We start from the raw sequence: 27,365 nt of genomic DNA, 5'->3' as shown, positions 1-27,365 counted from the left end.
CAAATTCTTATAATAATTATTCTGCGAATAATGGTCAAGGCATTATGGTATATTAGAAACGAAGATCTCGAAGAAAAGATCTTGAAATTGTACCAGGAAAGTAATTGTTAAAAGATATGAAGAGGCGTTAGTCCATCATTAAAATATCTTAGCATATAATCTATATGGCCAACCCACTTAGCCAACCGAATAGGGAGATCTCCCTTCTGTGAAGAATACCGCTGCGTAACCGGATGGGGAGATCTCCCTTTTTCACTTTAGCAACGCGTTTTCTTTTTTTTATCGTTATTATCAGTTATTGTTTACCTAGAATTGTTCCTAATTAATCGCGCCACTTTTTCTGCTTTTATAAAGTACAGTATATAATGAAATACACCAATTTAGTGGTGTTAAAATTATTTAAATGTTACACTATCTATTATGACTAAATAAAGTTTTAACCGAACGATACCACGCTGTAAAAAAATATTAAAATGCATTATGAATTTTTAATTTCACGTTCAAGTGGTGTTATTTATTTTTAGTTAACTTTAATGTTTTTAATTTTACCTATATGTTTTTATACGTTCAATATATACTTTTAATTTGATGTTTTGTATAAATAATATGTGAAATCGTTAAATAAAACCATTACCGTAAAATATAATTAACCACTTAAATAATTTTTAGACTTCTTTGTTTTTGAGTAGTGAATATTAGTCCTCGATACTTGGAAAAATACGCGAAGGACAGCGTATAGATTGGCTTGGCCAAGCGCGGTGGAAACATAGCTCGCCGTGGCGCGCGCGGTTGGCTAAGTGTTAACCTGTCTTCTATAAATGCGCTGAATAGTTTGGGCCATTGGAAAGATATCTATGGCATATATCTACATTTCCCTGTTGAACAGATACTATTACAACCATTTAGAAACACAATTTATCAAAGTATCCACACAAAATATCTCTAATATAGAAAATAGTACAGTGAAAAGAATACAAAAATATATCCATAAAAATGCAAAGAGAATGAAAGGAACAGACTACAATAATGATAATAATAGAATTCATATCCTCCATATAAGAATAATATGGAAATCGCCAGAGTGTTTTTGAAGCTGCTGCGGGAGGTAACAGCATACAAACCAATAAGGGTAATGTGTAGCACAGGTGGTCACCTCTACCGGGATATAATAAGTGTTTTGACGGGACAAGCAACAACTACGAAAGCCGGACAATCAAGGCAACGCATGACGCGGACATACAAAATGAATAAAATTGTCGTGTAGTGCTACTGCAAAGCCACACAATTAGAAATTGTAACCATAGAATATGGACAGGAGCGACACAAAATGGTACATATAAGTACCCGCAACCACAAAACATCATCACGTAGCAAAGTCCTAATCTATAAAATAATAGATTCAATGCATATGAACTGCAAAATTATGGGAAGAGGTTGCTAAAGACTCAAATATAGACGAAAACAACAATCTACAAAACCAAAATTTCATAATTATAATACAAATATTAATACAATAAACAAATAAATAGATAAATAAATAAATAGATAAATAAATAAATAAATAAATAAATAAATATATATATATATATATGTCGGGTTTACATTGGAATTAGGATTAGGGGCGTGAAACGAATCGTCGTTTGGTTTACGCATTGTCGATAAGCAATAGAGAAGACATTGACTAGTGCAGATACGATTATTATAGAATTGGACAAGCAACCGTGGCAATTAGACACTCGAGAAACTAATGATAATGATCCTAGGTTCAATAACGAATCCGCGGTTGACGGGGTGATGGATGAACGTGCCCGCAAAATCTAAGTCGGACTCTGTTAAAACGGGGAATATCCACCGAGCGTACAGACGCTAAGTAAGTCGCTAATACGATCTCGCGAGAGAATGACTTTTCGTCGCGATGATGCTGCAGAGGAAAACTATGATAGGGTGTGTCTAAGGACACGAGATCATCGGATTCGTCGAGGATAGTCTTCGTTCAGAAAGTAAGGGAAATTAACGTTGCTGCTAATTGGTCAATCTCCATATCGGTGGTTAGAAAAGATGCTAGCCGCCCTCGAGGGAAAGTTGCTAGTGGGAGACGCCGTTCGTTGAAAGAAATAGATCTCCCCTATCTTCCCGTAGTTGGGACAAAGACTGTTTATCTGTTTGAAGGACTTTAGGTAACTAGATCTTAGTGTTTATAACGGCCCTCGGGCTAGCTGATCACGTACTGTGGAGACACATCGACATCTGGCAATCATCTTACTCGAAGAATAGGGTCTGCGTGTAGCGAGCCACGGGACAGAGACCGTTGGAATGTTTACTGTCGCGTGTCGCTAGAAATATTTCTTTTAAGGAGAGCTATAGAATTACTCCATACCTTTGTTAGACAAAGCGTTCATCCCGTGACCGCGGCTACGTTCGGCGACTAGCTGTCGCCTCGAGCCCAAGCTCATTATCACAAATCTTGAACAAATACTATCGGATCGAAAGACGACAATTGTTTAATTACGCCTATGATAGAATCTAGATTACGGTGTTAAGGGATTTTCCCGGGGTTCCAAAGGGAAGCTCCGATGTCCTTTCATCTCCGACATATATATATATATCTATAACACAAATATAATCACACAAATAACATACTACGGACATCCATCTAACTAGCAACGCAAGATAACAACACAACCATAACAAACATCATTATTACAGAGAACACAACTCATAATTACATAGCAAAGTAGAGACAATGAAATACTAAGTAACATAATTAAATGGGTAGGGATAGGTCCCTCTAATTACCAAAAGTAATATATGGATAATAAAGCCACATAAAGTATCGTAACAACACTTAATGACAACAATTACTGATCCATGCGGTTATCACAACAACTATGATACGAAACAAACAAAAAATATTATAACAGTGGAAATAAAGAGGAAACAAAAGTAAAACCAAATAGAAAGACTTGACAAATAGAAAAGCTACAAAGAATTTGTTATTTAATAAGGTTTTGGGTTTATAAACTAACGATTCACTTAGATTCGTTTTCTCCAATATATTTCAGTCTTATTGCACGTCTTACCACACAGGAATCTCCAAGTCAACAGAACAACGTGGTCGACTTCTAAGACAAAAGAGCGTCGTTAGAAGTCGTACCAACTTAGCTTGTAGCAACCAGTGATCATACCAACTTAACATTTCTCAACAGAATTAAATGAAAGGAAGACACAAAACATATAATTTTATAGATATGAAAAACATTTCTACCAAAATCTTGACAATATGAAAATAAAGAGACACTTGATCAATAATCAAACAGAATATAACTCCACTAACAATATTATCTGATCAATTTTCAATTTTTGTTAATATAAGAATTTACATAAAGTAGATGAACAAAAGAAATAATAATGAGTGTACAACTATAAATTAAATTTTGAAGCCGGCTATTTGATCGAGCCTGGTAAGGTTAGTGTCAAAAATGATTAAAACTGCCTTGCAAGAATAGTATCATTTTGACAACGAAAGTTTAAAAGAGCTATTTAAAACGATAAATACAATTTTCCATTTAGTTGTATTGTTACGTTTTTATTTGATTTGTTTTGGTTGTGTTGCCGTTAATTTTCGAATTTAGATTAAATGGTAGCGTTGTCTGATGTTTAATGCGATTGGCAATTAAACTCCACGTTTCGGCTAACCTGCTACGCGCAGGAGTACTGGCACGGGAGAGGATTAAGGTTGGTGAAAATAAATGTTCGCTTAATCCTATTATATTATTAGACAAATATCTTCCACAACAAATGTTTATTCTAATTCTAATTGGGTATTGATAGAATTGTCGTTGAGATCAAATGCTCGAAGTTACAATCGTTCGCGATACGTTTTCGCTCTTATTAATTACAAGATTTTAATTTAATTGATTTTCAATAATTTACAAATTGACAAATACAAACACGTCGATTAACAAACTGACAAGAACTGGGAACTAATGAAACAAAGAACTAAAAGCTAAAAACTAAAGGACTAAAGACCTTAAGAACTAAGAGCAAAAACTAAGAGCTAAAGAAACGAAGAGTTGAAAAACTAAGGAACTAGAGAATTGAAAGGCAAAGGAACTGAGAAATTAAGAGCTAAAGGAACTAAGAATTAATCGCTATGAACAAAGAAATTACTTGCCAAGAATTATGGAACTGATCGCCAAGAACCAAGGAATTAATCACCAGGAACTGAGGAACTAATCACACAGAACCGAGGAATTAACTACTCTGAACCAAGGAATTATCTCTCCGTCTATCTGAGTGTCTTCTATGTCGCTACGCTTATTTATAATTAGGTCTACCGTGGAGGGGTCGTCATGTGGCGGGTTATTCCATGGGGGTTGTGAGGCTCGAATTTGGTTTCTATACAAATTGTTAAATTTTATTTGAATCTCAAATTGAAACGCTCACTCACGCTATTGGTAGTTTTAGTCTACGTTACGGCGCGTGCGCAGCGCGGGACGTGACAGTATATTAACTTATATTATTACACATTACTTCATAAAATAATACCTTAATTAATCCTTCGAGTAATAAGGTTAAGCAATTTTTTTCTAATTTCTTTTGTTTTTTCATTATTTATTATAATATAATATAATATGTAGTGATCAATAATTTGCGTGGAAATTGCTTGTGATTCATGCAAGACAGTGTACGACCACATTCAATAGTACTTCAAGAATACTGAATGCGTATATGATTCTTCTGTGGAATTTACGGACAGGAAAATCGTAATATGTGTGTAATCTTCGAATAAACATTCTTTACATGTGCTTTTGTTTATTAACTATTTATGAAGCGAAATGATTAAGGGAAACACTAATTTTCACTACTCAAAATTTTCACGGGACGGTTGCCAATATGTCGCAATGGATTTCAATGCGTAAGTGTGTTTAATATTTAATCTACGATTTTTCTTACAAAACGCTGCGCAGGATGCGTTTCTAAATGCCATAGTTATGCTTCTCTACGATTGGTACTTGTTAAGCTGCTGCCCATGTGTCATTCGATTTGAGGATCATTGTGTACCTCGCTGCTCGAGCTGATCTACTTCCGTTCGTGTAAGAAGGTTTGCTCATGCACAGGCATATTTCGATCGAGTTTTAATTATTGATAAATAAAAAACCGGAAACGCAATCTTTTTCTTCTTAATTTTTGTTTTATATTAATTTTAATGAATCACCCCTTAAATCTTTTTACACCTGTAGCAGAACACCTTGTATAATTCGGATTCGAACAAAACAGGAATGTAAATCATACCCAGATTAAAGAACAACTCAAAAGAGAATATAAATATAGACTCATACAAATACTAAAATCAAAAAGCCTTTACACTATACTAACAATCTTAACATACCCAGACGCAACGCATTTTCTTAACGATATTATGAAAGATAGCCCTATTAGCGCTATTTAGCCTTATCTTAATTTATGACTGGGGCGAGAACTTAGTAAGGATCTCCGTAGGGTGCTTGAGTTTGAAAGGTCGATAGCTGGTATATCGAAGTTTTAACTAGAAAAAACTTACAAAACACTGCAAACCGCACCCGAATTTATGCATAGCAGAATAACATTGGACCGAAAAGAAGGAGAGATAGGGATATTAGACATATGAATACATACTATATATACACACCACTCGACTTAAGACGAGAAAAGCCAGAAAATACCTACATACTCACTATGAAATAGAAAAAAGATAAATGGGAAAAGGAAGCAATACACGATAAGCACTACATCATGCAAGACAAGACGTAGATAAACAATTCTTCTGCAAATGGTTCATAATATTCGTCATAGCAACAGAAGGCAGTGTCCTAGACACAAAAAATTACAAAAAATGTATAATATAATTAAAGAAATCATAGCCATATACACGTGCAGTTTCCCAGTAGAACAAGCAGACACAATACGGCGGTAAAGATTGTACATGAAGAACTTGCAATACAATATCAATTAACACACACGCATACTATGCTATAAAAGGCATTTAAAAGTGTCAAAGATGACAGACTTATGCATATCTCTAGGCTAATTTCTTTCATTGACAAGACGCATAGCTGCGCCATAATGCTCAATGCAGGCGAGTGACTTTCTTCACCCGTTTTCGCAGTAGCATGTACTATTATTGAATAGTGAACAATGCACACGTAGTAACAAAATAACGCTCATCGTCAGTAGATAATACGATAATTGTATGTCCGCAACTATACTCCGCAACTATACTCCGCAACTATATTTAACGTAGAAAAAAATATAATTTTGCGGAAACGCTAAGTATAAAAAATCGATATTATTGCGTAAGAAAAAGAGGACAAAAAATTAAGATTAACGGAAATAAACTGATTATTTTATAAATTATATAGAAAAATGATAGAATATAACCTGACAAGAAAATTTTATCTAAAATAAAAAATTATTTGTTTCTACCTTTCATAATCTAATGTAAATTTAATCCTCATTCTGCATGTTCGCATAATTCAAACAAAATATTTTATAATTTCATTCACAAAACATAATATAAATATAATCAAATTTTGGGATACATTTTTAGTGCCGTGTCTTAAGAAATAAATAGAGGACGGATGTTATGTGTTGCGTTATATCCTCTTAAAAAAATCTTTTGATTTATGTTTTTTGAAAGAGATACAAATCTTTGATATGGAATGCGGACATGCCATTTTATTTCTAATATTATTCTTTTTTTTATTTCACTATTAATATATGTCATCTTGCGTTATTACTAAAATAAAGTTGTTATATTTCATCTAAACTTTTACGACAAATAATAATATGCTAATTTCTTAACATATAAAATAGTAAGAAAACAGCTCTTACAACTAGTCCTTTTGATATTGAACATATTAACTATACAGTAAAATTTATTTACTAAAATTAAAAAACATTTAGTTACAGTAAAATGCAATGCAATGTTATGGAGAATTAGTTCTGTATTTCCTTCAACTAATCGGGTTAAAATGTAGAAATTTGGGAAAATCTAATATAATTAATTTAAGATATTTAAGGACTTGATGCAACTACATCATTTTTTCTTTCATTTCCTTAGGCCAGCAGATATACCAGAAATTCTTTGGTTTGAAGAAGAAAATGAATTAATTCGTAGTTGTGGAGTACTTTCTTCGGCACTTGGACTTCGCAAAAGTTTTAGCACGAGCGACGTATCTCAACTGCCAAGTCCAGATATATTAGGGCCGAATGGGTTGCGATCAGCTGTATCTACTTTGGCCCTTAACACTGCCCAAAGAAATACTTTGCTTTTGGAACATGCACGACTTGATCATGCTTCGAGATCCTGCAGCACATGGGTTGCTGTTGGTGAACCAGTCGCCAATACATCGCAACTTCCTAGTCCTCATGGCGGAGCTATGCAAGAACAACAATGTCAGCAACAAACATCCAGTTCTCAATCAGCTCAACAACCTTCTACTGCATCACATCCATCCATACCTTTCACAGGAGCTGATTTTGTTAGGTCTGTGAATAAGAAGGTTCGCCAAAATTATATACGCCGAAGGTTGGTTTAAGAATTAATTATTAATTATTATTCAATTTTATATTTTCTTCGTAAATAAATAGAGATCGGTCAAAAAATAGATCACAAAATAGATTTTGATCTTGATACTCAAGGTATTTGTTTATTGCACTGTATCCTACTTATTACAAGATTAAATCTCAGTTAGTTTCTCAGTTACTTTTAATTCTTGCTTTAGTTTGATACATTACATTCCTATCTTAGTTAGTTCTAAATATTATCTTAATTAAATCTCAGCATATAATACTGGAATTATCTAGTGCAACCTAACCATTCTCTTGAAAGTTATATTAAAGTCTCATTAGCTGTTAGACTAAGTAGATACATAAGTAATTTTATCATTTGATTCTTCACCAACACACTTTGGTAATAGTATCAATTATGGAATTGGTGCCATCTATTAGTATGGTATGTAAAAATTCACTTCGTGTTATTGATAAAATATATCCAAATTCAATAAAAAATAATGGAAAAATAATGGAAAAATGGAATAATGGAAGACAACAAGTTTCAATCGATTAAAAATTTTCGAACTAGTCAAGAAAAATGTGATGGACTATAACAGTTAGTGCAGTTATGTTGTAAACATAGAGATTGTAACTGATTTTAACTTGTCAGTCTGTGCAGGTAAATAGACAAGGTCAATATTATTGTCAATGATCCCTGCTCACAAATTTACAATCTCTGAATCGTGGGGGGAGGATTGAAAATTCTATTTTCCCAAATTAGCATTCTTTTGACTTAAATGGTTGCTATTGGAAGAGCCACTTTTATAAGTGAATATAGCGATAAGCTGTATTATACAAAGCCATCATCAATAGATATGCACGTACGACAACGAAACGTTTGATCTTCAGCAGGAAATTGTGCTAAAAGTTTTTGACTGAAGTACTGATCGAGTCGCTAAAAATTATAATAACTTAAAATTTTTTCTAGGCATTATACTGTTCCGTTATTCATTAATTTTCTGTTGTTTCAATAATGGCACGAAGCAGTACGAGAACATTTCTATGTCAACTATAATCTGATCGGATCATATTAAATTTAATTTACTTTACTCTACAAATATGAATAATAAGTTGATTAACCACTATTATATTTTACTATGGTATTATACATTCTTCACAGTAAATATTCAAATGATTGTCTTTATTTACATCATATGTGACATTGAAATGTAAACACAATGAAACCTCCATTAAACCGTTTCATGAAGAACCAAAACGCATTAGATAATCGAGCATTTGCCGATGCGACTACAACTTGCCTTTTTCAAACCTTCTTGTTACTAGAAAAAGAAAAAATTGAACTTTTGATTGATGCGAGCAAGAGTGACAAAATTGTCGCGCAACAAATTGTCGCTAGTGCGCGTATAGCCTTAGAAAGAAAAATTAAAAAAAAAATATGCACGATAGGCATTTATTTCATAAGAAATGCAGTTGCTTGTTTGTATAAATACATAATATGTAACATATCATAGTACATAACATACACATCTATTTATTATTCATATACATATACAATTGTATCTACAAGTGTCTCATTTTAATCAATCCACACAATTATTTCTTAAAATATTCATTATTCGGAAAAAATGTTTAAAATTTACTTTATTTCAATGGGGACATCTTGTGATGATGACAAATCTTATTTAAATGGGTGTGTCTTCGAAATATCAAGGTGATCTTTGTCTTTTCTTAAATGGAATTATACATTTCTTTATACACCATTCAATGTATATTTTAATTCTGTTCAAAAAGTTATTAAGATACTTGGGTCGAAAAATGTTTAGTTTAAAAGACATTTTAGCTTTAATGTTGTAATACTTATCACATAAATGATAAGAAACGAAAACGCAATACTTTTTTGTTTATGTTTTCCTTATCCTACATATGATAATTTCTGCAACATTACAGTTAAAATATCCTTTAAACTAATCATTATTCGATCCAAGAACTTTAATACTTTTTGCAGAATTAGAATAAGAATCAAATGACGCATAAAAAACATATAGTGGCATTTTAAAAAATAAAGGTTATCTTAAATTCACAAGAGCGCGTCCTCCTAGATAAAATTTGTACCCATCACAAGATGTCCCTGTCGAAACCAAGTAAATTTTATTTGGAACATTTTTTTTTTGAATATTGAATATTTTAAAAGATAATTGAGTGGGTAAACCACAATGAGATACCCTGTATATGGAAGCACCTTCTTCACGCCTAATTTTTAATGGTTTTCATTTAGCTTACTTTTCTGTTTATCTGTTTGTCTGTCTGGAATTTTTTTTTTTTTTTTGTTTTTATTTGGTAGACTACTTACAATCAATTCTCGTTGAGAATTTTAAGTAACTTCATTTGGCGTGCTACAATAACTTGGTTTATAATAATTTATATTATGTTGTTTCTAGTTGAATCTGATGCTTCAATCTAAAGGGTATTTTCTTTTTAGTCTGCGGATCTGGTCCGTCGTGTCAAGTAGTTGGGTGAATAATGGGTTGTGGTGGTTGTCCAAACAGGTTTTAGTATGGCTTTATATAGCATTATTTTGTTCTGAGCGCTTAAGTTGGAGCGACGGCCAATGAGCCAGTAAAATTTTTTAAATTCAGCCTTGAGTTGCTTCGATTTGTCTATGATGTGTTGTTTCCATACCAATCTCCTGTCTAGAGTCATGCCCAGGTATCTGACTGAATCCTTCTTAGGAATTGTGATATTGCTAATGGTCACCTGAGGACAGGTTTGTTTTCGCAGCGTGAAGGATACCTGTGGATTTATTTTCGTTAATTTTGAAGCCCCATTTGTGGAACCACTTTTCCATGGAGTCAAGACCTCGCTGGAGAGTGTGGGATGCCATTATTGGCTCTGAGTGGAATGCTAGTAGTGCTGTGTCGTCAGCAAAGTCGCTGTTTTTATCTCTGCTAAGGTTGGTAAATCGGCAGTGTAGATGGAGAACAGTAAGGGTCCAAGTACACTGCCTTGGGGTATGCCGGCTTCTATTGGAAATGTTGCGGTTGTGGCGTCTAACTATTTGACCATGAATTGTCTATTGGTTAGGTAGGACTTTAGGATGGAGTAATATGTGTGTGGTAAGACCTTCTTCAGTTTGAAGAAAAGTCCTTCATGCCACACTTTGTCGAATGCCTGTTGAATGTCTAGGAATACTGCAGAGTAGTATTTTTTCTTTTCTAGGTTTTGGCTTATATTGTGTGTTAAACGATAAATTTGTTCTATCGTGGAATGTTGCTTCCGAAAACCGAATTAGCGATCTGGCAGTGTTTTCAATTCCTCTAAGAGTGGAAGGAGTCGATTCGTGAGCATCTTTTCGAATAGTTTTGACAAAGTGGGTAGAAGGCTAATTGGGCGATAGGAGCTAGCTTCGTGTATTGGTTTTCCGGGTTTAGGGATGAGAGTTATCATTGATATTTTCCAGGGCTTCGGATAATATTCAAGGCGAAGGATTGCATTGAAAATTGATGTGATGAGTGAAATCCGTTTTATGGGAAGTTCCTTGATTGCTGTATTACTTATTTGGTCATGCCCCGATGCTTTCCTGGAATTTAGGCGACGGATTAATTCTGTAACCTCTAGAGAAGTGAAAGGTTCAATAGGAGGAGACATTTGGAAGGGAGAGTGCAGGTATTCCGTTATTTTCGGGGCGATATTGGAGGAATGAGGTTTGAATACGTTGGAGAGGTGTTTAGCGAACAGGTTGGTTTTTTCTTTAGAGCTACGCGCTCATCCGCCTTGCGGGCAGCGAATTGGTAGGATTATTTGCGGGGGACGCGTGAGTTTCCTGGAAGCCTTCCATAGTGAGTAGTTGGAGTCAGCTGTGGGGGACAAATCGGCGAGATATTTTTGAAAACAGTCATTTTTATATTTTTTGATGATTTTGGTTAACTTCCTAGTTGCGTTATTTAGATTGCGTTTGTCATCCGGTGTTCTATGGGTCTGCCATACTCTTCTTAGTCTACGTTTTTCTGCGATTTTTTTAATATGTAATGGGGATATTTCATGTTTGCTGATAGAAGTCTTAGTAGGTGTGGAGGAGCGGATAGCGTTTATTATGGTCGTGTTTAAGTATTCCGTGGCTGTTTCGATATCTTCATTTGTGTTTAGTGAAATGGAGGCTGAAGTTGAGTGATTAAAGACTTTTCTAAAGAGTTGCCAGTTGGCGTGTTGGTTATGGATAAAGCCATTAGGTGGATTCTCGATAATTGTTGAACTGTTCATATGTGGTGAGGTAGTTGATTGTTGGTGATCATGCTATTCAAGAGATTTTTGCCTCTTACTGTGACAAGTCTGCGGCCCCATTGGGTATGTTTGGCGTTATAATCTCCTCCAGCTATGAATCTATTGCCCAGAGCATCAAGGAAGTTATCAAAGTCTTCTTTAGCAATGGAATGTCTGGGAGGGCAATATACTGCTGAAGTGGTGATTGTGCCATGGCAGTCTTCTATTGCTACGTTTGTAGCTTGGAGCTAGTCTTTCTGGAATGATGGAAGCTCGTAATGCTTAATGCTGGATTTGATAATGACTCCGGTGCCGCCGCGAGTCTTTCGACTGGGATGTTGGGTATGGTAGAAGTTATAACCGTTTATTTTCAGATAGTTTTTGTCGGTGAAGTGGGTTTCAGATATGAGCATTACGTCGATTTGCTGTTGTTTTAGGAAGAGTTCTAATTCGAATTTGTCTTGAGCTAGACCGTTGGCATTCCAAAGAGCTATGCGTCTTGGTTTTATTTTGCGTCGGGGCGTATTAATTTATCCATGATGAGTGTTAATAATAATAGTAAGTTATTTATTTGTCCTGATTGTTTTTCGATTAATTTTTCGAGTCTAGAGAAGTTGTCTGTGTCTTGTGGATTGGGAACACTATTTTGAGAATGGTTACTATGGGTTTTCGGATTATTTTGATTTCCTTGTACTGCTTGGGCATAGGAAATTGAAGTAGTAGTGAATTTTGGAGTATTTGATTGGTTGTCTCTTTGGCTCTGAGTGTAGGATTCTTTTTTATGTATAGGGTTTTGTAGGCTGAGCAACCTTTGTAGTTAGCAGGATGGTCTCCTTGACAGTGGTTTAGTGATTTAGTGCACTGCTCAGTGAGGTGTGTACCTGCACATTTAACGCAACGGAAATTATGATTGCAGTATTTCTGCGTATGACCGTACCTTTGTCACCTTTTACATAGCACTATCTCTTTTTTTATTAAAGGAGGTTCGATTTTTACTACCGTGTTCATTAGTCGAGTTATGTTATAGATTTGTTTGTTATTAGGTTTTTGTTTGAAGTCGATGAAAAATAAGGATAGCGGGTGTTTTGAGATTTTATGTCTTATGTTGCTGATGTTAATTACTTCATGACCAAGTTTAAGGAGTTCGAACTTCAGTTCGTCTAAGTTAGCCGAGTGGTGGATGTTGCGTTGTACCACTCGATAAGGCCTTTCTTGTCTAAGTTGGTAGGTGTGAAAGTTATCATTCAATGTTTTTAATAGTTTTGTTATCTTTCTATATGAGTCTGGGTTAGCCGGCGGAATTTTGACTTGGTTATTATTTATTTTTAGTTTATATTCCTCTTTGTTGATTTTTTTCTCAATCGACTTTATCATTGTTTGTATATCGATGACATCATCAACAAATATAGGTGGGGAAGGGGAATTTTTTTGCGTATGTTGGTTAGTTGGTGAATCTGTAACGTGCATGGAGTCGTTTGTGGATTCTAGTATTGAGTATCTCTATTGTATGTGGTTACACACCTTCTTGACTGTTCGTTCTGATTAGCGTTTGCGTTTGTTTTCACTGATTCTAGTTTACGCTTTCTAATGTTTTTGGTGTCAATAGTATTGAGGGATATATTGCTTTTTTGCCACGGAGGCGGTAGCGCGGTGCGGTGCGGTTTGCTCCAGAGAGCCTGGTCGCGATTCTTGGGCCATCATCGAGCTAGTTAATTCAAGTTGAGTAACTAGTCGAGAGGCTGTGAGGCTATGATTCGGGTAGAGCTTAGGAGCGTTGGAATTTTTCACTAATAAGATAGGAAACACTTGGATTGTATTTGTTTCTATTCACTTTCGCCGGATCAGTTCTGCCCGAGCAGCCGTGCTAAACGGACGTGTAAAACAGTGCTTCAGAAAAAGTGCGGCAAGTGGGGAAGAGAAAATTGCGGACGGCAACGCCCATAGCTAAATGGTGGAAACCCGTGTCTTCTACTAAGAAGACTATAAGCAATACCAAAATGCAAAAGCACATCCCACCGATAAAAATAATTAACAAAGATGAACAATACTACATAAATAAAACAACAAACATATCAAAACCAAGCCAACCAATAAACGAAGAACGGGAATGCTCAGCTACGAACGAGGTTGAAATGGAAACAATATCCAACAAAGAAGAGAATAATACCGATAACGAATTAACCCAACAGGATGAAGGCTAGAAGGTGGCAAGTTATAACAAGAAACGAAAAGTAACAGAAAATCTAGATACAGAAAAGCAGCGATGGCTGCAAGAATTACCATTAAGAAACTCCGTCAGCTCACTAACGGAAGAAATAGACGACGACCCATCAACCAAAAACATAACTCAATCAACGCACACTACAAAACCAGCACCAATATTTGTCAAAGCTCAGATAATAGACCCGCTTATTGATCGACTAAACAATATAGTTGGGAAGGAGAACTACACAATAAAACAAGCAAAATTAGAACAAGTAAAAATTCAAACAAACACCCCAGAAAATTATAGGAAAGTGATAAAAGAATTAAAAGAAAAAAACGCTATATACCACACGTACCAGCCCAAAACGGAAAGGAGCTACAAAATAGTAATTAGAGGTCTACACCAAAGGACAAACACAAAAAAAACTAAGTGATGAATTAGCAAAAATTTGCCACCGAACAAGAACAATAAACAATATGACAAGATACGATACGAAGCAACCATTATCAATATTCTTGATAGGACTGGAACCTAGAACCAACAATAAGGAAATCTACGAAATCACAAGAATTCTAAATACGATAGTAACAGTGGAACCACCACGCCACAAAAAAGATATACCACAATGCATGCAGTGTCAACAATACGGTCACACTAAAAATTATTGTAACAGAAGCCCGGCATGTGTTAAATGTGCAAAAAATCATTTAACAACACATTGTCCATACGTAGGGAAAATAAATGAAGTAAAATGTTACAACTGTAATGGAAACCACCCAGCCAGCTATAAAGGATGCGAAATCAGGAAACAATTACAACGTAAACTGTTTCCACCACTTCGCAATAGATCAAACAATAACTACCAACCACAACAAAAGTATAACGGATAATGAAGCAACATTGAAAGCACAAAATGAACCAAAAGCTATAAACAGAAACATAGATCCCCAAGGAAACCGAAGTTACGCGCAAGTAACCCAAAATATTAGACAAGCAATGCCCACAAACAATCAGAATCAAAGCAACAACACCGAAGACGATACGGAAATCAAAGAAATGCTCAAACAATCCATTAAAGGTACGGAGATATTAAGAAAAATGGTAAGTGAGCTAAACACAATACTAAGGCAACAAGTACAACAAACAACAGTCATGTTACAACTACTCACAAACTTGCTAAGCAAAAAATAAAAATGGACATGCTTAAAATAGCAGCCTGGAACTCTAACGGACTACAACAAAGGGCCCTAGAAATTAAAACATTCCTGTATAACAATAATATCGACATACTACTCGTATCGGAAACACACATCACTACAAAAAGTTACATAAAAATACCGTAATACACAATATATGATACCAAGCATCCTTCAGGAAAAGCACACGGAGGGGCCGCAGTAATAATAAGAAACGACATTAAACACCACTTACACAGCCAAGTTAGTAAGGAATATATACAAGCAACCACCGTTACTGTACAAACTAGCAGTAACCATTTACATTTGTTAGCAGTATATGTACCACCGCGACACAAAATTACATCACAAATGTGGGAAGAGTACTTTCAACACTTAGGCGACAAGTATATCGCAGCTGGAGACTACAACTCAAAGCACACACTGTGGGGAACAAGAATCACTACACCTCGAGGTAGAACCTTGGGAAACTACATTAGAAACAATAACCTCAATATATTATCCAAGGGAAGACCGTCATACTGGCCGACACACCCGAGCAAAATACCTAACCTACTTGATTTTGCAGTTACAAAGGGACTAAACGCAAATAAACTAAACACAGCACCCAGCCTCGAGCTTACCTCCGATCATACACCAATAATAATTACATACGGAAACAAACCAATACTTTACAGCAATTCAGAGACACTATGCAATAAAACCACCAAATGGCAAACATTTAAAGAAATAATTGAGATCAAAATCAACTGCAACATCCCATTGAAAACACCTGAACACATCGATCAAGCAGTAACAACATTTACAGAAACTATTCAAGAAGCAGCATGGGCAATCACCATACCTGAATCAACCAATAGACAAACAAAAATAATTCCACCAGACATCTTCGAAAAAATTAGAGAAAAAAGAAAATCGAAAGTAAAATGGCAAAAACATAGAACAAAGGAAAACAAAAAACACCTAAACAAACTTGCAAAGAAAATAAAAAGCAAAATAAAAGAACACAACAACAACGAGTTCACAAAGTTCATTGAGTCACTATCTGCACACGAGAACTACAGTTGTAGTTCTCCCTATGGAATGTCACAAAAAAAATAAAGAAGACAATAAAACTGGTCCCAGCAATCAGAAGAGCAGATAACACATGGGCAAGAAACAACAAAGAGCAAGCTGAAGAATTTTCCAACCACCTATGCAATACATTTACACCACATAATATCAACAACAGCAACCACAATAGTCATACGGACCAGGATGCGCTAACCACTAGTACATCAACTGACAAACACTACACCATACCCAAAACAACAGCACAAGAAATTATAAACATAATCGAGAAAACAAAAAATAATAAAGCACCAGGAATCGACCTAATCAATGGTAAAATCTTGAAAAACCTTCCGCCAAAAGCGATAAGACAAATCACAATAATATTTAACGCAATACTAAGAATTCAATACTTTCCTAAACTATGGAAACTGGCACAGATCATAATGTTACCTAAACCAGGCAAAGACCCACATCAAACTACATCATACAGACCAATGTCATTACTTCCTGTGTTCTCTAAAATACTAGAGAAAGTAATTTACGACCGCATAAAACCAATAATAGAGAAGGAAAAATTAATACCGGATCACCAATTCGGATTCAGAAACAAACACTCCACTATAGAGCAAATGCACAGACTAGTCAACGAAATAATAAAACGAACAAGAATTATTTATAATTCCTCTTCAATACCTTTAAAACAATTTGACGAGCAAAATCGGTGTCACACGTGAAGATAAAAATATTACCTTAATTTTGTTTGAACGGAACTTATTGTTTCCTAGGAGGGATGATCCATTACATTACATGGACCTATTAATAACACAGTCCTCAAACGAATATTTTTGTTCTTTAAAAATTTTGTTATGAATACTACAAAGTCGATATGAAATTGATTCCAAGATATGAAAATGATTATCTAAGCCGTTTTACTATAAGTAGTGTATATCTACATGGTAGAATATTGCCACTAACATGTGTAAATGCTTTTGCATTTATTGAATTACCAATTACAAGAAGGTAGAGCTTATAATCTCCTAAGTCGTAGTATACGCGAAAGAATTGCATTCTTCTCTCCTTTTTAATAAACTGAAGTTTTCTTCTTTAGTTCTAATGGCAAAGTTTTGGACAATTGGTACAGACTTATCTCTTTATATCGTGTAACTGCTGCATGGCCGGCAGATAGCTTTTCTACTTGAATGAGTACTTTGGTAAATTCCATATCGATGTTTAAAATTGTTCAGTCATATTTTACTCGCAGTAAAGTTTCCATCATTATTAATCATTGTTTTTGTAAAAATGTAAAGCTTTTACCTGTAAAATCAGAGCACTGACTGATGCGAGTTCTCAACTAATTGGCGATCAGTCAGATTGCAACCGATCGGTTGATATCGCGAACCGTTTTTCTTTTTTATTATTTAACTTGTACTTTACAATTTGTTCAGCTAGACATTTGGTAAACTTTTCTAGCGTAATTGCTAAATAACATGTGGATGGCTACCCCCAGCGGAATATTTGTATAGAAAATACACGTTTATTGTATGAAAATGATTAAAAATATTTTATTCGAAGTATTGCCCATCGCTAGCTATACATTTTTCCCACCTGTCTGGCAATTGGTGGATGCCACGTCAAAAAAACTGTCGCTCTTTTGAGGCAAACCAGTCATCGAGCCATTTTCGTACATTTTCGTAAGAAGTGAAGTGCTGGTCAGAAAGTGCGTGTCCCATCGATGCAAATAAATAGTAATCGGATGGAGCCAAGTCTGGTGAGTAAGCCGCGTGCGAAGATATTTCCCAACTGAACGCTTCAATCGTTTCCTTGACCGGTTTTGCTGTATGTGATGGTGCATTATCATGAAGCAAAATTGCTTTGTGTTGCCTTTTTTGATATTCTGGTCGTTTTTCGCGCAAAGCTTGATTCATATCGATCATTTGTTGTCGGTAGCGCTCAGTATTAACGGTTTCGCCAGGTTTTAACAGCTCAATTCGCTGTCTTGAAACTTTTTCGGTGGTCTTCCACGTTCTTCGTTCCTCACGTCAAAATTGCCACTTCTGAATTTTTTAAACCACTCAAAGCACTGTGATTTACCAAGAGCATGCTCACTGTAAGCTTCGACAAGCATTCGATGTGATTCTGCAGCAGTTTTCTTCAAATGGTAACAGAAAATCAATGCTGTCCGCAAATCGTAGTTTCCAGGCACAAAATTTGACATGTTCAACGCTATTACAAACTATGCTGTTGTATGAAACTTGTATTGTTCTGAGTCGAAAATGTTTGTGAGATGTCAACAAAGACTTTTGGCATCAATGACGCAGTTTAGTGATAACTACATTATCAGCCATCTATAGGCAAATTCTGGTTTCATACTTACAGACCTGGTATGATCGCCTCGTAAATTTTTAGTTTATTTTCTACGCTGTGTTTAGAATTTCAACTAGTTAACCAGTACATCTGTCTGATTGGATATTTGGTGGTTTCCGTTTTCGTAGTGTAAATGTAATATGGTTGCATTTACTGGGGGTTGCCTTTATTTGTTTATCTTGTAGCCATTTTTCTATTTTTATGATACGCTCTTGTAATAATGTGACTGCTGTTTCTAGATTAGTGTGGCTGACTAGTACAGACGTGTCGTCCACGAATGTCAGTATTTTGCTGTTGGTAGTTGTTGGTACGTCGACCGTGTATAATGTGTATAATATTGGTCCTATTAAGTTAGAAAAATTTACCAAATGTCCACCTGGACAAATTGTAAAGTAAAAATTAAATAATAATAAAAGAAAATATTGGTCCTAAGACGCTTCCTTGCAGTACTCCTGTCTTAATGTCTTTTACTTCAGAATATACATTCTTTATTTTTACTACAAAGGTTCTGTTGCTTAGGTATGATTTGAGTAAGTGGTCGATTTGTTCCGGGAAATATTTTTTGATTGTTTGTCAGAGGCTTTCATGGTTCACTTTGTCAAATGCTTTCTCGATGTTCATGAAGAGGGCTGTACAGTATTGTTTCTTTTCTATTGCTAGTAAAATTTCTTTGACGAGCCTATGCATTTGCTTTATCGTGGAGTGTTTATTTCTGAATCCAAATTGGTGATCTGGTATTAATTTTTCTTTCTCTATTGTTGGTTTTAGGCGATCGCATATTACTTTCTTTAGTATTTTGGAAAACATAGGAAGTAGCGATATTGGTCTGTAAGATGCAGTTTGGTGTGAGTCTTTGCCTGGCTTAGGTAACATTATGATCTGTGTTAGCTTCCATGGATTAAGGAAGTATTAGATTCTTAAAATTGCATTGAATATTATTGTGATTAAACGTATTGCTTCTGGAGAAATTTTTTTTTCTAATTTTGGGGGAATTCTAATTTCTTGTGCTGTTGTATTAGGTATGGTGTAGTGCTTGTCAGTTGGAGTACTAGTATTCTGCGCATTTTCGTCTGAATGACATTTGGTTTTACTGTTGCGAATATTATATGGAATAAATGTATTACAAATGTGGTTGGAAAGTTCTGCAGCTTGCTCTTCGTTGCTTTTGGCCCATGAGTTGTCTGCTTTTCTGATTGCTAGGATTAGTTTTATTGACTTCTTTATTTTGTTCGTAGCTTTCCATAGAGAGTAGTTGACATTATTTCCTTCGCAAGTTTGTTTAGGTGTTTTTGTTTTCTTTTGTTCTATGTTTTTGCCATTTTGCTTTCGCTTTCCTTTTTTCTCTGATTTTGTGGAGGATGTCTGTTGGAATTATTTTTGTTTGCCTGTTGTTTGGTTCATAATTAGTAGTTGCCCATGCTGCTTCTTGTATAATTTCTGTCAATATTGTAACTGCCTGTTCGATGCGTTCGGGTGTTTCTAGTGGAATATTGCAGATAATTTTGCTCTCGATTAGTTCTTTAAATGTTTGCCATTTGGTGTTTTTATCGCAAAGCGACTCTAATTTGATATAAAGTATTGGTCTGCTTGTATATTCTATCATTATCGGTGTATGATCAGAGCTAAGCTCAAGACTGGGTGTTATTTTTAATTTGTTTGCGTTTAGTCCTTTTATAACTGCAAAATCAAGCAAGTCAGGAATTTTGTTTAGATCTGTCGGCCAGTATGTTGGTCTTCCTGTGGATAGTATGTTGAGATTATTAGTTCCAATATATTGTTCTAATATTGCACCTCGAGGTGTGTTAATTCTTGAGCACCATAGCGTGTGCTTTGCATTGAAATCTCCTGCTGCGATGCATTTGTCACCTAAGAATTGAAAATACTGTTCCCATTTTTGTAATGTCATTTTGTGTCGCGGTGATGCATATACTGCTAATATCTGGAAGTAATTGCTGTTAGTTTGTATTGTAATGGTGGATGCTTGAACGTGTTCCTGACTAATTTGACTATGTAAGTGATGTTTGATATCGTTTCTTATTATCACTGCGGCCCCTTCGTGTGCTTTTCCTGAGGGGCGTTTGGTATCATAGATTGTGTAATATGGTATTTTCATGTAAATTATTGAAATGAAATGTGTTTCTGAAACAAGTAATATGTCAATATTATTGTTGTACAGAAATGTTTTAGTTTCCAAGGCCCCTTGTTGGAGGGTATTGGAGTTCCAAGCTGCTATTTTCAGCGTGTCCATTTCTATTTTTTACTTAACATGTTTGTAAGTAGTTGTAGCATGACTGTAATTTGTTGTGTTTGTTGTCTGAGTACTACATTTTGCTCACTTATCATTTTTGTTATTATTTCAGTGTTTTTGATGGATTGCTTGAGCAGTTCCTTGATTTCTGTAGCGTCGTTATTGTTGTTGTTTTGGTTTTGGTTGTTTAAGGGTGGTGTTTGTTTAGTTATTTGTACATAACTTCGGCTACCAAAGGTGCTGATGTTTCTATGGCTAGTGTTCGGTACGTTCTGTACATTTGGTGTTGGCTCTGGTTCTGCAATTTTTTGTTGTGAGGGATAGTTGCTGCATGTTCTGCTTCGAAGCGATGGAAACAGTCTTTGTTGTAGTTGTTTTCTGACTTCGCATTCTTTATAGCTTGCTGGGTGGTTTCCATTACAGTTATAGCATTTTACTTCGTTTATTTTTCCTGTGTATAGGCACTTTGCTCTTAGGTGCTTTTCTGCACATTTGACACACGCCGGGTTTCTGTTGCAGTAGTTTTTTGTGTGTCCGTATTGTTGACACCGTATGCATTGCGGTATGTCCTTCTTATAACGAGGTGGCTCAATTGTTACTATTGTGTTTAGGACTTTTTTAATGTCAAAGATTTCATTGTTGTTAGCTTTGGGTTTAAGTTCTATTAGAAACAATGGTAATGGCTGTTTCGTATCATATCTGTTTATATTATTTATTGTTCTTGCTGAGTGTCCCATTTTTACTAATTCCTCACATATATTTTTTGTGTTTGTCCTTTGGTGTAGACCTCTAATTACTATTTTGTAGCTTTTTTCTGTTTTGAGCTGGTATGTATGATACCCAACGTTTTTCTCCCTTAATGCTTGCGTCACTTTTCTAAAGATTTCTGGAGTTTTTGTTTGTACTTTTACTTGTTCTAGTTTTAATTGCTTTATACCGTAGTTTTCTGTTCCGGCAGTGTTGTTTAATAATTCGATTAGGGGATCTATTATTTGAGCATCTATGTAGATCGGTAGTGGTTTAACGATATGAGTTGTAACCTTTTCTTTTGGGTCTGTATCTATTTCTTCTATTACTAAACCGAATGAATTTCGGAGTAAGGTATCTTGTAGTCATTGTTGCTTTTCTGTATGTGAAGTTCCCATGGCGCTTGTGCCTGGTATTATTTTACTCTTTTTGTGCGCTTTTGGTGTCTTCCAGTGTTCACCTTGATATGATAGTTTGTCATCGTAGCTGTATTCTTCGTGGTTTTGAATCATTTCCATTTCTTTTGTAGCTTTATTTATGTAATATATTTCAGCTTTGTTCATTATTTCGATTGGTAGTATTTGTTGCTGCATTTTGTAGCTTTACCATTTGCCAGTATTTGTTGCCTTTTCGTTCACCTAAATTCACTGCTTTGCGCACTTTCACTGAAGCAGAGTATCTCACGTCGTGCTCAGGCACAAGTGATCGCGATCCGTGAATGAGATTAACGCTCAAGGTGTAGGTAAATTAAAGATGCGTTGTAGTATTATGTTTAGTTAATTTATTTGCACTCTTTAGTATACATGGAAAGAATCACTAGCAAGTTACAATGTTGACCGATTGAAGATTGAAAAACTACTGTCGTTCGGTGCTGTCGCGGAGGGAAATTGGTGATGGGTGTGTTTAACGCATGGAACCAGCGGATTGGTTAATGGCAATTTTGGTTAGGAAAGTGTGGGCAACGGTTATTTCTGCTAATTAGCAGCTAGATAAGAAAAAGACTGATGGGTAAGGATGGGGCTAGCCGTCCCCAATCGAATGACGCTCGTGGATGGTATTGCATGGGAAAAATTCGTTTCCCGTGTTTTCTCGTAATGGACAATAACTTTAAGGAATGCTTTAACTCAAAAGATACTTGTGCGGTCTTAAGAACCTTAACTATAAAAATGCTAAGATTTTTGATAGGTCCGCAATAAGGATGATTAGACATCTGGTTTATGTAGAGAGCCGCGAGACGTAACCAACGGCCACTCCAAATCCCGAACACTGATAGTCATATCTCCCTCATATGAAATCCAAAAACAAAATGTCTTTTTATTGTCTTCATTAATAGTGTTTTCAATTCTTCTATTCGGGCATAGTTTGTAATTTATTACTTCAATAGAACGTTACTATTTTTATTTTGTTTTGCTCCAATCACCAATGTTACATTCACCTACGCCAAATAAAAAGAAATCAATTTTAATGACTCATCTAAATCTATTCATTGTAGGGCTTCATTTTTCTTTGTATTTACATTGCCTTTATATTACCACTAAAATTTATGATTCTATAGTATCACATGTTCTTCGTCTTTTGTATTTGTCGTTAAATTAAAATAAAATAAATAGTGGGGATTAGTTAGGTCGTGATTATACAAAGAGCGGCAGCGATAAACGGTAAAATTGACATTTGTGGCGCCAATATTGAGCTCCGCATAAACATCCAGAAAAGGGGGAAAATGATGCCGCTACCCCCTATTTCTTCTCATAGTCCCACATAGTCCGCTCTGGATATGCGTAACAGCATTTTCCCCTCCTCGCGCGCGCAAAGAAAAAATGTATATTTCTACAATACTTATGATTATCTTGCCATAGGTAGGCTTACACCTGATTAAAGATACCAAAATATTCCAAAGTATTTATCGTTACTATCTATTTACCGCTTAGATGCCTACTAAAAGAATAAATATAATGGAATACACAATGGCAAATATCGGCCTTTGCTCTGTTGCGTAGTTACTATATAGGTTATCTTATATAAATTTATGAGTTTAATTTATTTTCTGCCGCTGTCTTTTCATTTGTCTCGCTACTCTTGCCGCTCGCATTATCAAGCTCGGCTTATCGCCGCCCTGTTTATAATCACGACCTTATCCATAATGAGACAATACAGTATATACTTAACAGCATTGCTTCGATTGCTTCAGAAATTCGTTACTTCATCAATATCCCACTGTATAAGTATGTTGTAAATAAAGTTAGTCCAAAAAGTTATAAAACTTTGTTGTTTTTCGAGATAAACGGACGAGTTGCAACACAATTCCAGAAATGAAATGCAAGAAAAACAGAATGAAATGCAATAAAAAACATTTTAATCTTGAGTTTAAAGGTCAAAATCAATTCTGCAGTTTACTTTTTTAATAGATCTCTATTAATCTAAGAATGTTAAATCATCATTATAAACAGTTCTTAGAAAACTAGATAAAGCGATGAAAATGAAGTAGGGTTTGTATTAACCACGCCTTATTCTTTATTTTTATGACAAAACTTTTTATATATAAATGCAGAACAGGATGCGATCAACGACTGTTTAGCTAGGAGACAAAAGATTTAGAACAAAGGAATGTTTTGATTTCGCTCCAATAGATGTCGTTCTTGATACCATGTATTGTTCTAATTCCTTAACATAAACTGTGACAAACATTTCTTACACCCTATATAACAAATCAAGGGTAATATTACAAATCAAGAATAGTATTAAAGATTCTAGTACTAATATTGATATGATCATTTCTTGATAAGCGTAATATTGGGTTTTAAAACGATTAATAAGGCAGTAAAAGCATGAAAATTAACAATACTTATTTTTATATGTTTCCTTCAGCAATTATGACAATAAAAAAGAAGTATATGAAATGTGTGTAACAGTTGAATATTAATACCTAATTTTCATAATTTGTAGATTGTTAACAACATATCGTGCTTTGGAGCGACTTTCACAAAGCGAATTCAATTTAGATCAGTTGGAGGTTGTAGCGAGTGCAGCACAAACAGCTTCTGGAACTACATTGCTGGTCCCTGGAACAACAGGTACTACTGGGCCTGCACTATTGGGACAAAAGGAACGAAACCATGCTTTGACCATTAAAGATGTTGAAAGAGAACGTGGAAATCAATTATCCAAATATGAAAGAAATATGATGATCTTTAATTGGCTACATACTCTTGACGATACTGCTATTGTTGACAGTACAGAATAAATTGTGTTAACAGTGCTAGAGGCCGAAAGATTTAACCGGTTAAGATCGTTAAGAATTAAAACCACCCTAAAAAAGTGCAAGGGCCAGAAAATGTTTTATTTTAAATAAAGAAACAGAGAATACACATTGCCGTGTAAAGGGAGATAAAAATGTGTTATGGTGGAAAATATATCCAGAATTCAGAGATGCCGCCCATAAGTGTAGTCGATGGTTTACTAAACCATGACATACACAGATTTCGCTAAGTAGTTAATGATGGAGAAATATCTAATCGACTATGTAGATCTTTTGACCTCTGATACAGGGTTCTATGTAAATCCGACACTTTTTCCACCGACACCAGACATACATTTGCTCTATAACAATTTTGAATGATAACAACTTTAACTGACTGACAGTATTAGCACAGCGAAGTAACATTTTCGGTAAAGTCTGGTGTCGGTGAGTTGTTGTCGGTGAAAACAGTGTCGGTGATTTCAATGGGACTCCTGATATAATAATCTTGGGCGATTATAATTAACCTTTCCACTACGCTTAACATTAACATTTAATTACGATACATGTTATAAAAGTTTGTATCAAAGTATATTAAAATTCAAATTTCTCACAACAAATAACACTGAACAATTATTTACTCTTTTACGATTTAAAGTATTATTTCTATAATACATTAATATACTGAGTATAATTTTACAATTTATGTTTTGAAGTGCACCATTTAAATTTCAAAGAATTCAGCGTGTGACGTCATTTGTACGCACTTACGGGTATTCCGAAACATTATGTAGTGCCAAATTGATGTTGCGGTGTTCAAGAAGTCAAATAGATAAAAGAGGTTCCATATGCGGGGATGTTTCATTAAAGAATTATAAGAAATTAAGTATTTGTTGTCTGTTAAGCAGTCATACATATAAGACTGTTGTTTTTGTGAATCTATAGATTTCTCATTGACAAACATATGACTGACATCACTTTTTCAGTCACTATACATATAATTTTGCGAAGCTTCATGGCTATAATCGATGGTTAAAAATTCCTTTTTTTTACGATATAAAACTTCCATTTATCAAAATAAATTCCTTCGTGTGCTGTTGACATATTACAAATTGTTAAAAATGGCATTTTGAATGCGCTCTCACACCTAAATCCCGTTTCTGATTATACTTTAACCATTTTATGTAACTTTATAAATAAAGATCAAGTAGTCATCAAATCAAATAAATATCTTTTTTACTCCCAACAAAATTTCAAATATCTTTTTATAAATTTGAAGTTGATAAATGTCAATATGATTATTATACTCTATCACATCAGACTTTCGAAAAATAAAAATTTAAAATAGAAAAAAGATATTAGAGAAAGATTACATATTTTAAAATAATCTATTTACACATTAAAGGACTAGTAATTTAATTGGTTAGTAGTACGCAATTAAATATAAGATATATAGCTACGTAATAGTTTCACACTATACTATATTCTACTACAGAAGACAATAATTATTTGAAAATCCTTTATTAATGTCAATGTTAAAGAAGAAATAAATCAATAATTTCGTCTTTTCCTATACAATACAAATATTCTATACAGAGTGCTGGACTACAGATTTTCCACAATTTAAGGAGTGATTCTTGATGTCAAAATGAAACGAAGATCAAGAATAAAAGGAGTTCGTTTCCGGCTTTGTTTTTTAGTTACTGACGATTATAAATCGGTCAAAATATTTCTGCACATTAGCAAATCTACTTACACGAACGCACGAGCAGCCAAGCTAAACAGACGTGAGAAACTGTGCTTCAGTGAAAGTGCAAGTAGTGAATTTAGGTGGTCAAAACGTCAACGAACACTGTAAAATGGTAAAAACTCAAAAATGCAACAACAAATACCGCCAATCAAAATAACAAAACAAAGGTGGAATATACTACATAAATAAAGCTACAAATACATTAAGCCGAAAACAACCAACTAACGAAGAACAGGAAAGATTAGCTTTAGCTTATAAAAAGAAAACTTGCTGATGAAAACTGGAAGATAGTAACAGATCACAAAAAGCGTAAAATAATACCAGGTACAAGCGCTGCGAAAATTTCATATACCGAAAAGTAACAATACAAGCAAAAGCTACAATACATTTCACTCCGAAACTCTTTCAGCTCACTGGTAGAAGATGTGGATACAGACCCAAAAGAAAAAGGTTACAACTCATATCGTTAAACCACTACCGATCTACATAGATGCTCAAATAATAGATCCCCTAATCGAATTATTAAACAACACTGCCGGAACAGAAAACTACGGTATAAAGCAATTAAAACTAGAACAAGTAAAAGTACAAACAAAAACTCCAGAAATCTTTAGAAAAGTGACGCAAGCATTAAGGGAGAAAAACGTTGGGTATCATACATACCAGCTCAAAACAGAAAAAAGCTACAAAATAGTAATTAGAGGTCTACACCAAAGGACAAACACAAAAAATATATGTGAGGAATTAGTAAA

At 34.8% G+C, this 27,365-nt stretch overlaps 1 protein-coding gene and 1 long non-coding RNA gene across 5 annotated transcripts in view; one reads left to right on the top strand and one right to left on the bottom strand.

The window, feature by feature from the left end:
• The window catches only part of LOC138182451 (uncharacterized), a 71,981-nt gene extending 46,495 nt beyond the window's left edge, over positions 1–25,486 (top strand). For all 4 annotated transcript variants that reach the window (XM_069118320.1, XM_069118317.1, XM_069118318.1 and 1 more), the window contains 2 exons: positions 7,103–7,570; positions 24,572–25,486. In XM_069118320.1, the coding sequence (XP_068974421.1) occupies positions 7,103–7,570; positions 24,572–24,869 (766 nt within the window). In that variant the 3' untranslated portion in view covers positions 24,870–25,486. The remainder of the gene's footprint in view (positions 1–7,102; positions 7,571–24,571) is intronic.
• Positions 20,203–20,727, bottom strand: LOC138182665 (uncharacterized). The gene is made up of 2 exons (XR_011173843.1): positions 20,425–20,727; positions 20,203–20,310 (listed from the first exon to the last, which is right to left on the bottom strand). It is a non-coding gene; the product is annotated as an uncharacterized LOC138182665 (long non-coding RNA).
• Positions 25,487–27,365: the final 1,879 nt, after the last annotated feature.

This window comes from Bombus flavifrons, chromosome 8 (assembly GCF_040668555.2).
Source record: "Bombus flavifrons isolate JBK064 chromosome 8, iyBomFlav1_principal, whole genome shotgun sequence".
Classification (NCBI taxonomy): Eukaryota; Metazoa; Arthropoda; class Insecta; order Hymenoptera; family Apidae; genus Bombus; species Bombus flavifrons.
The sequence above is the reverse complement of the archived record's forward strand: the minus strand, read 5'-3'. Positions and strand labels throughout refer to the sequence as shown.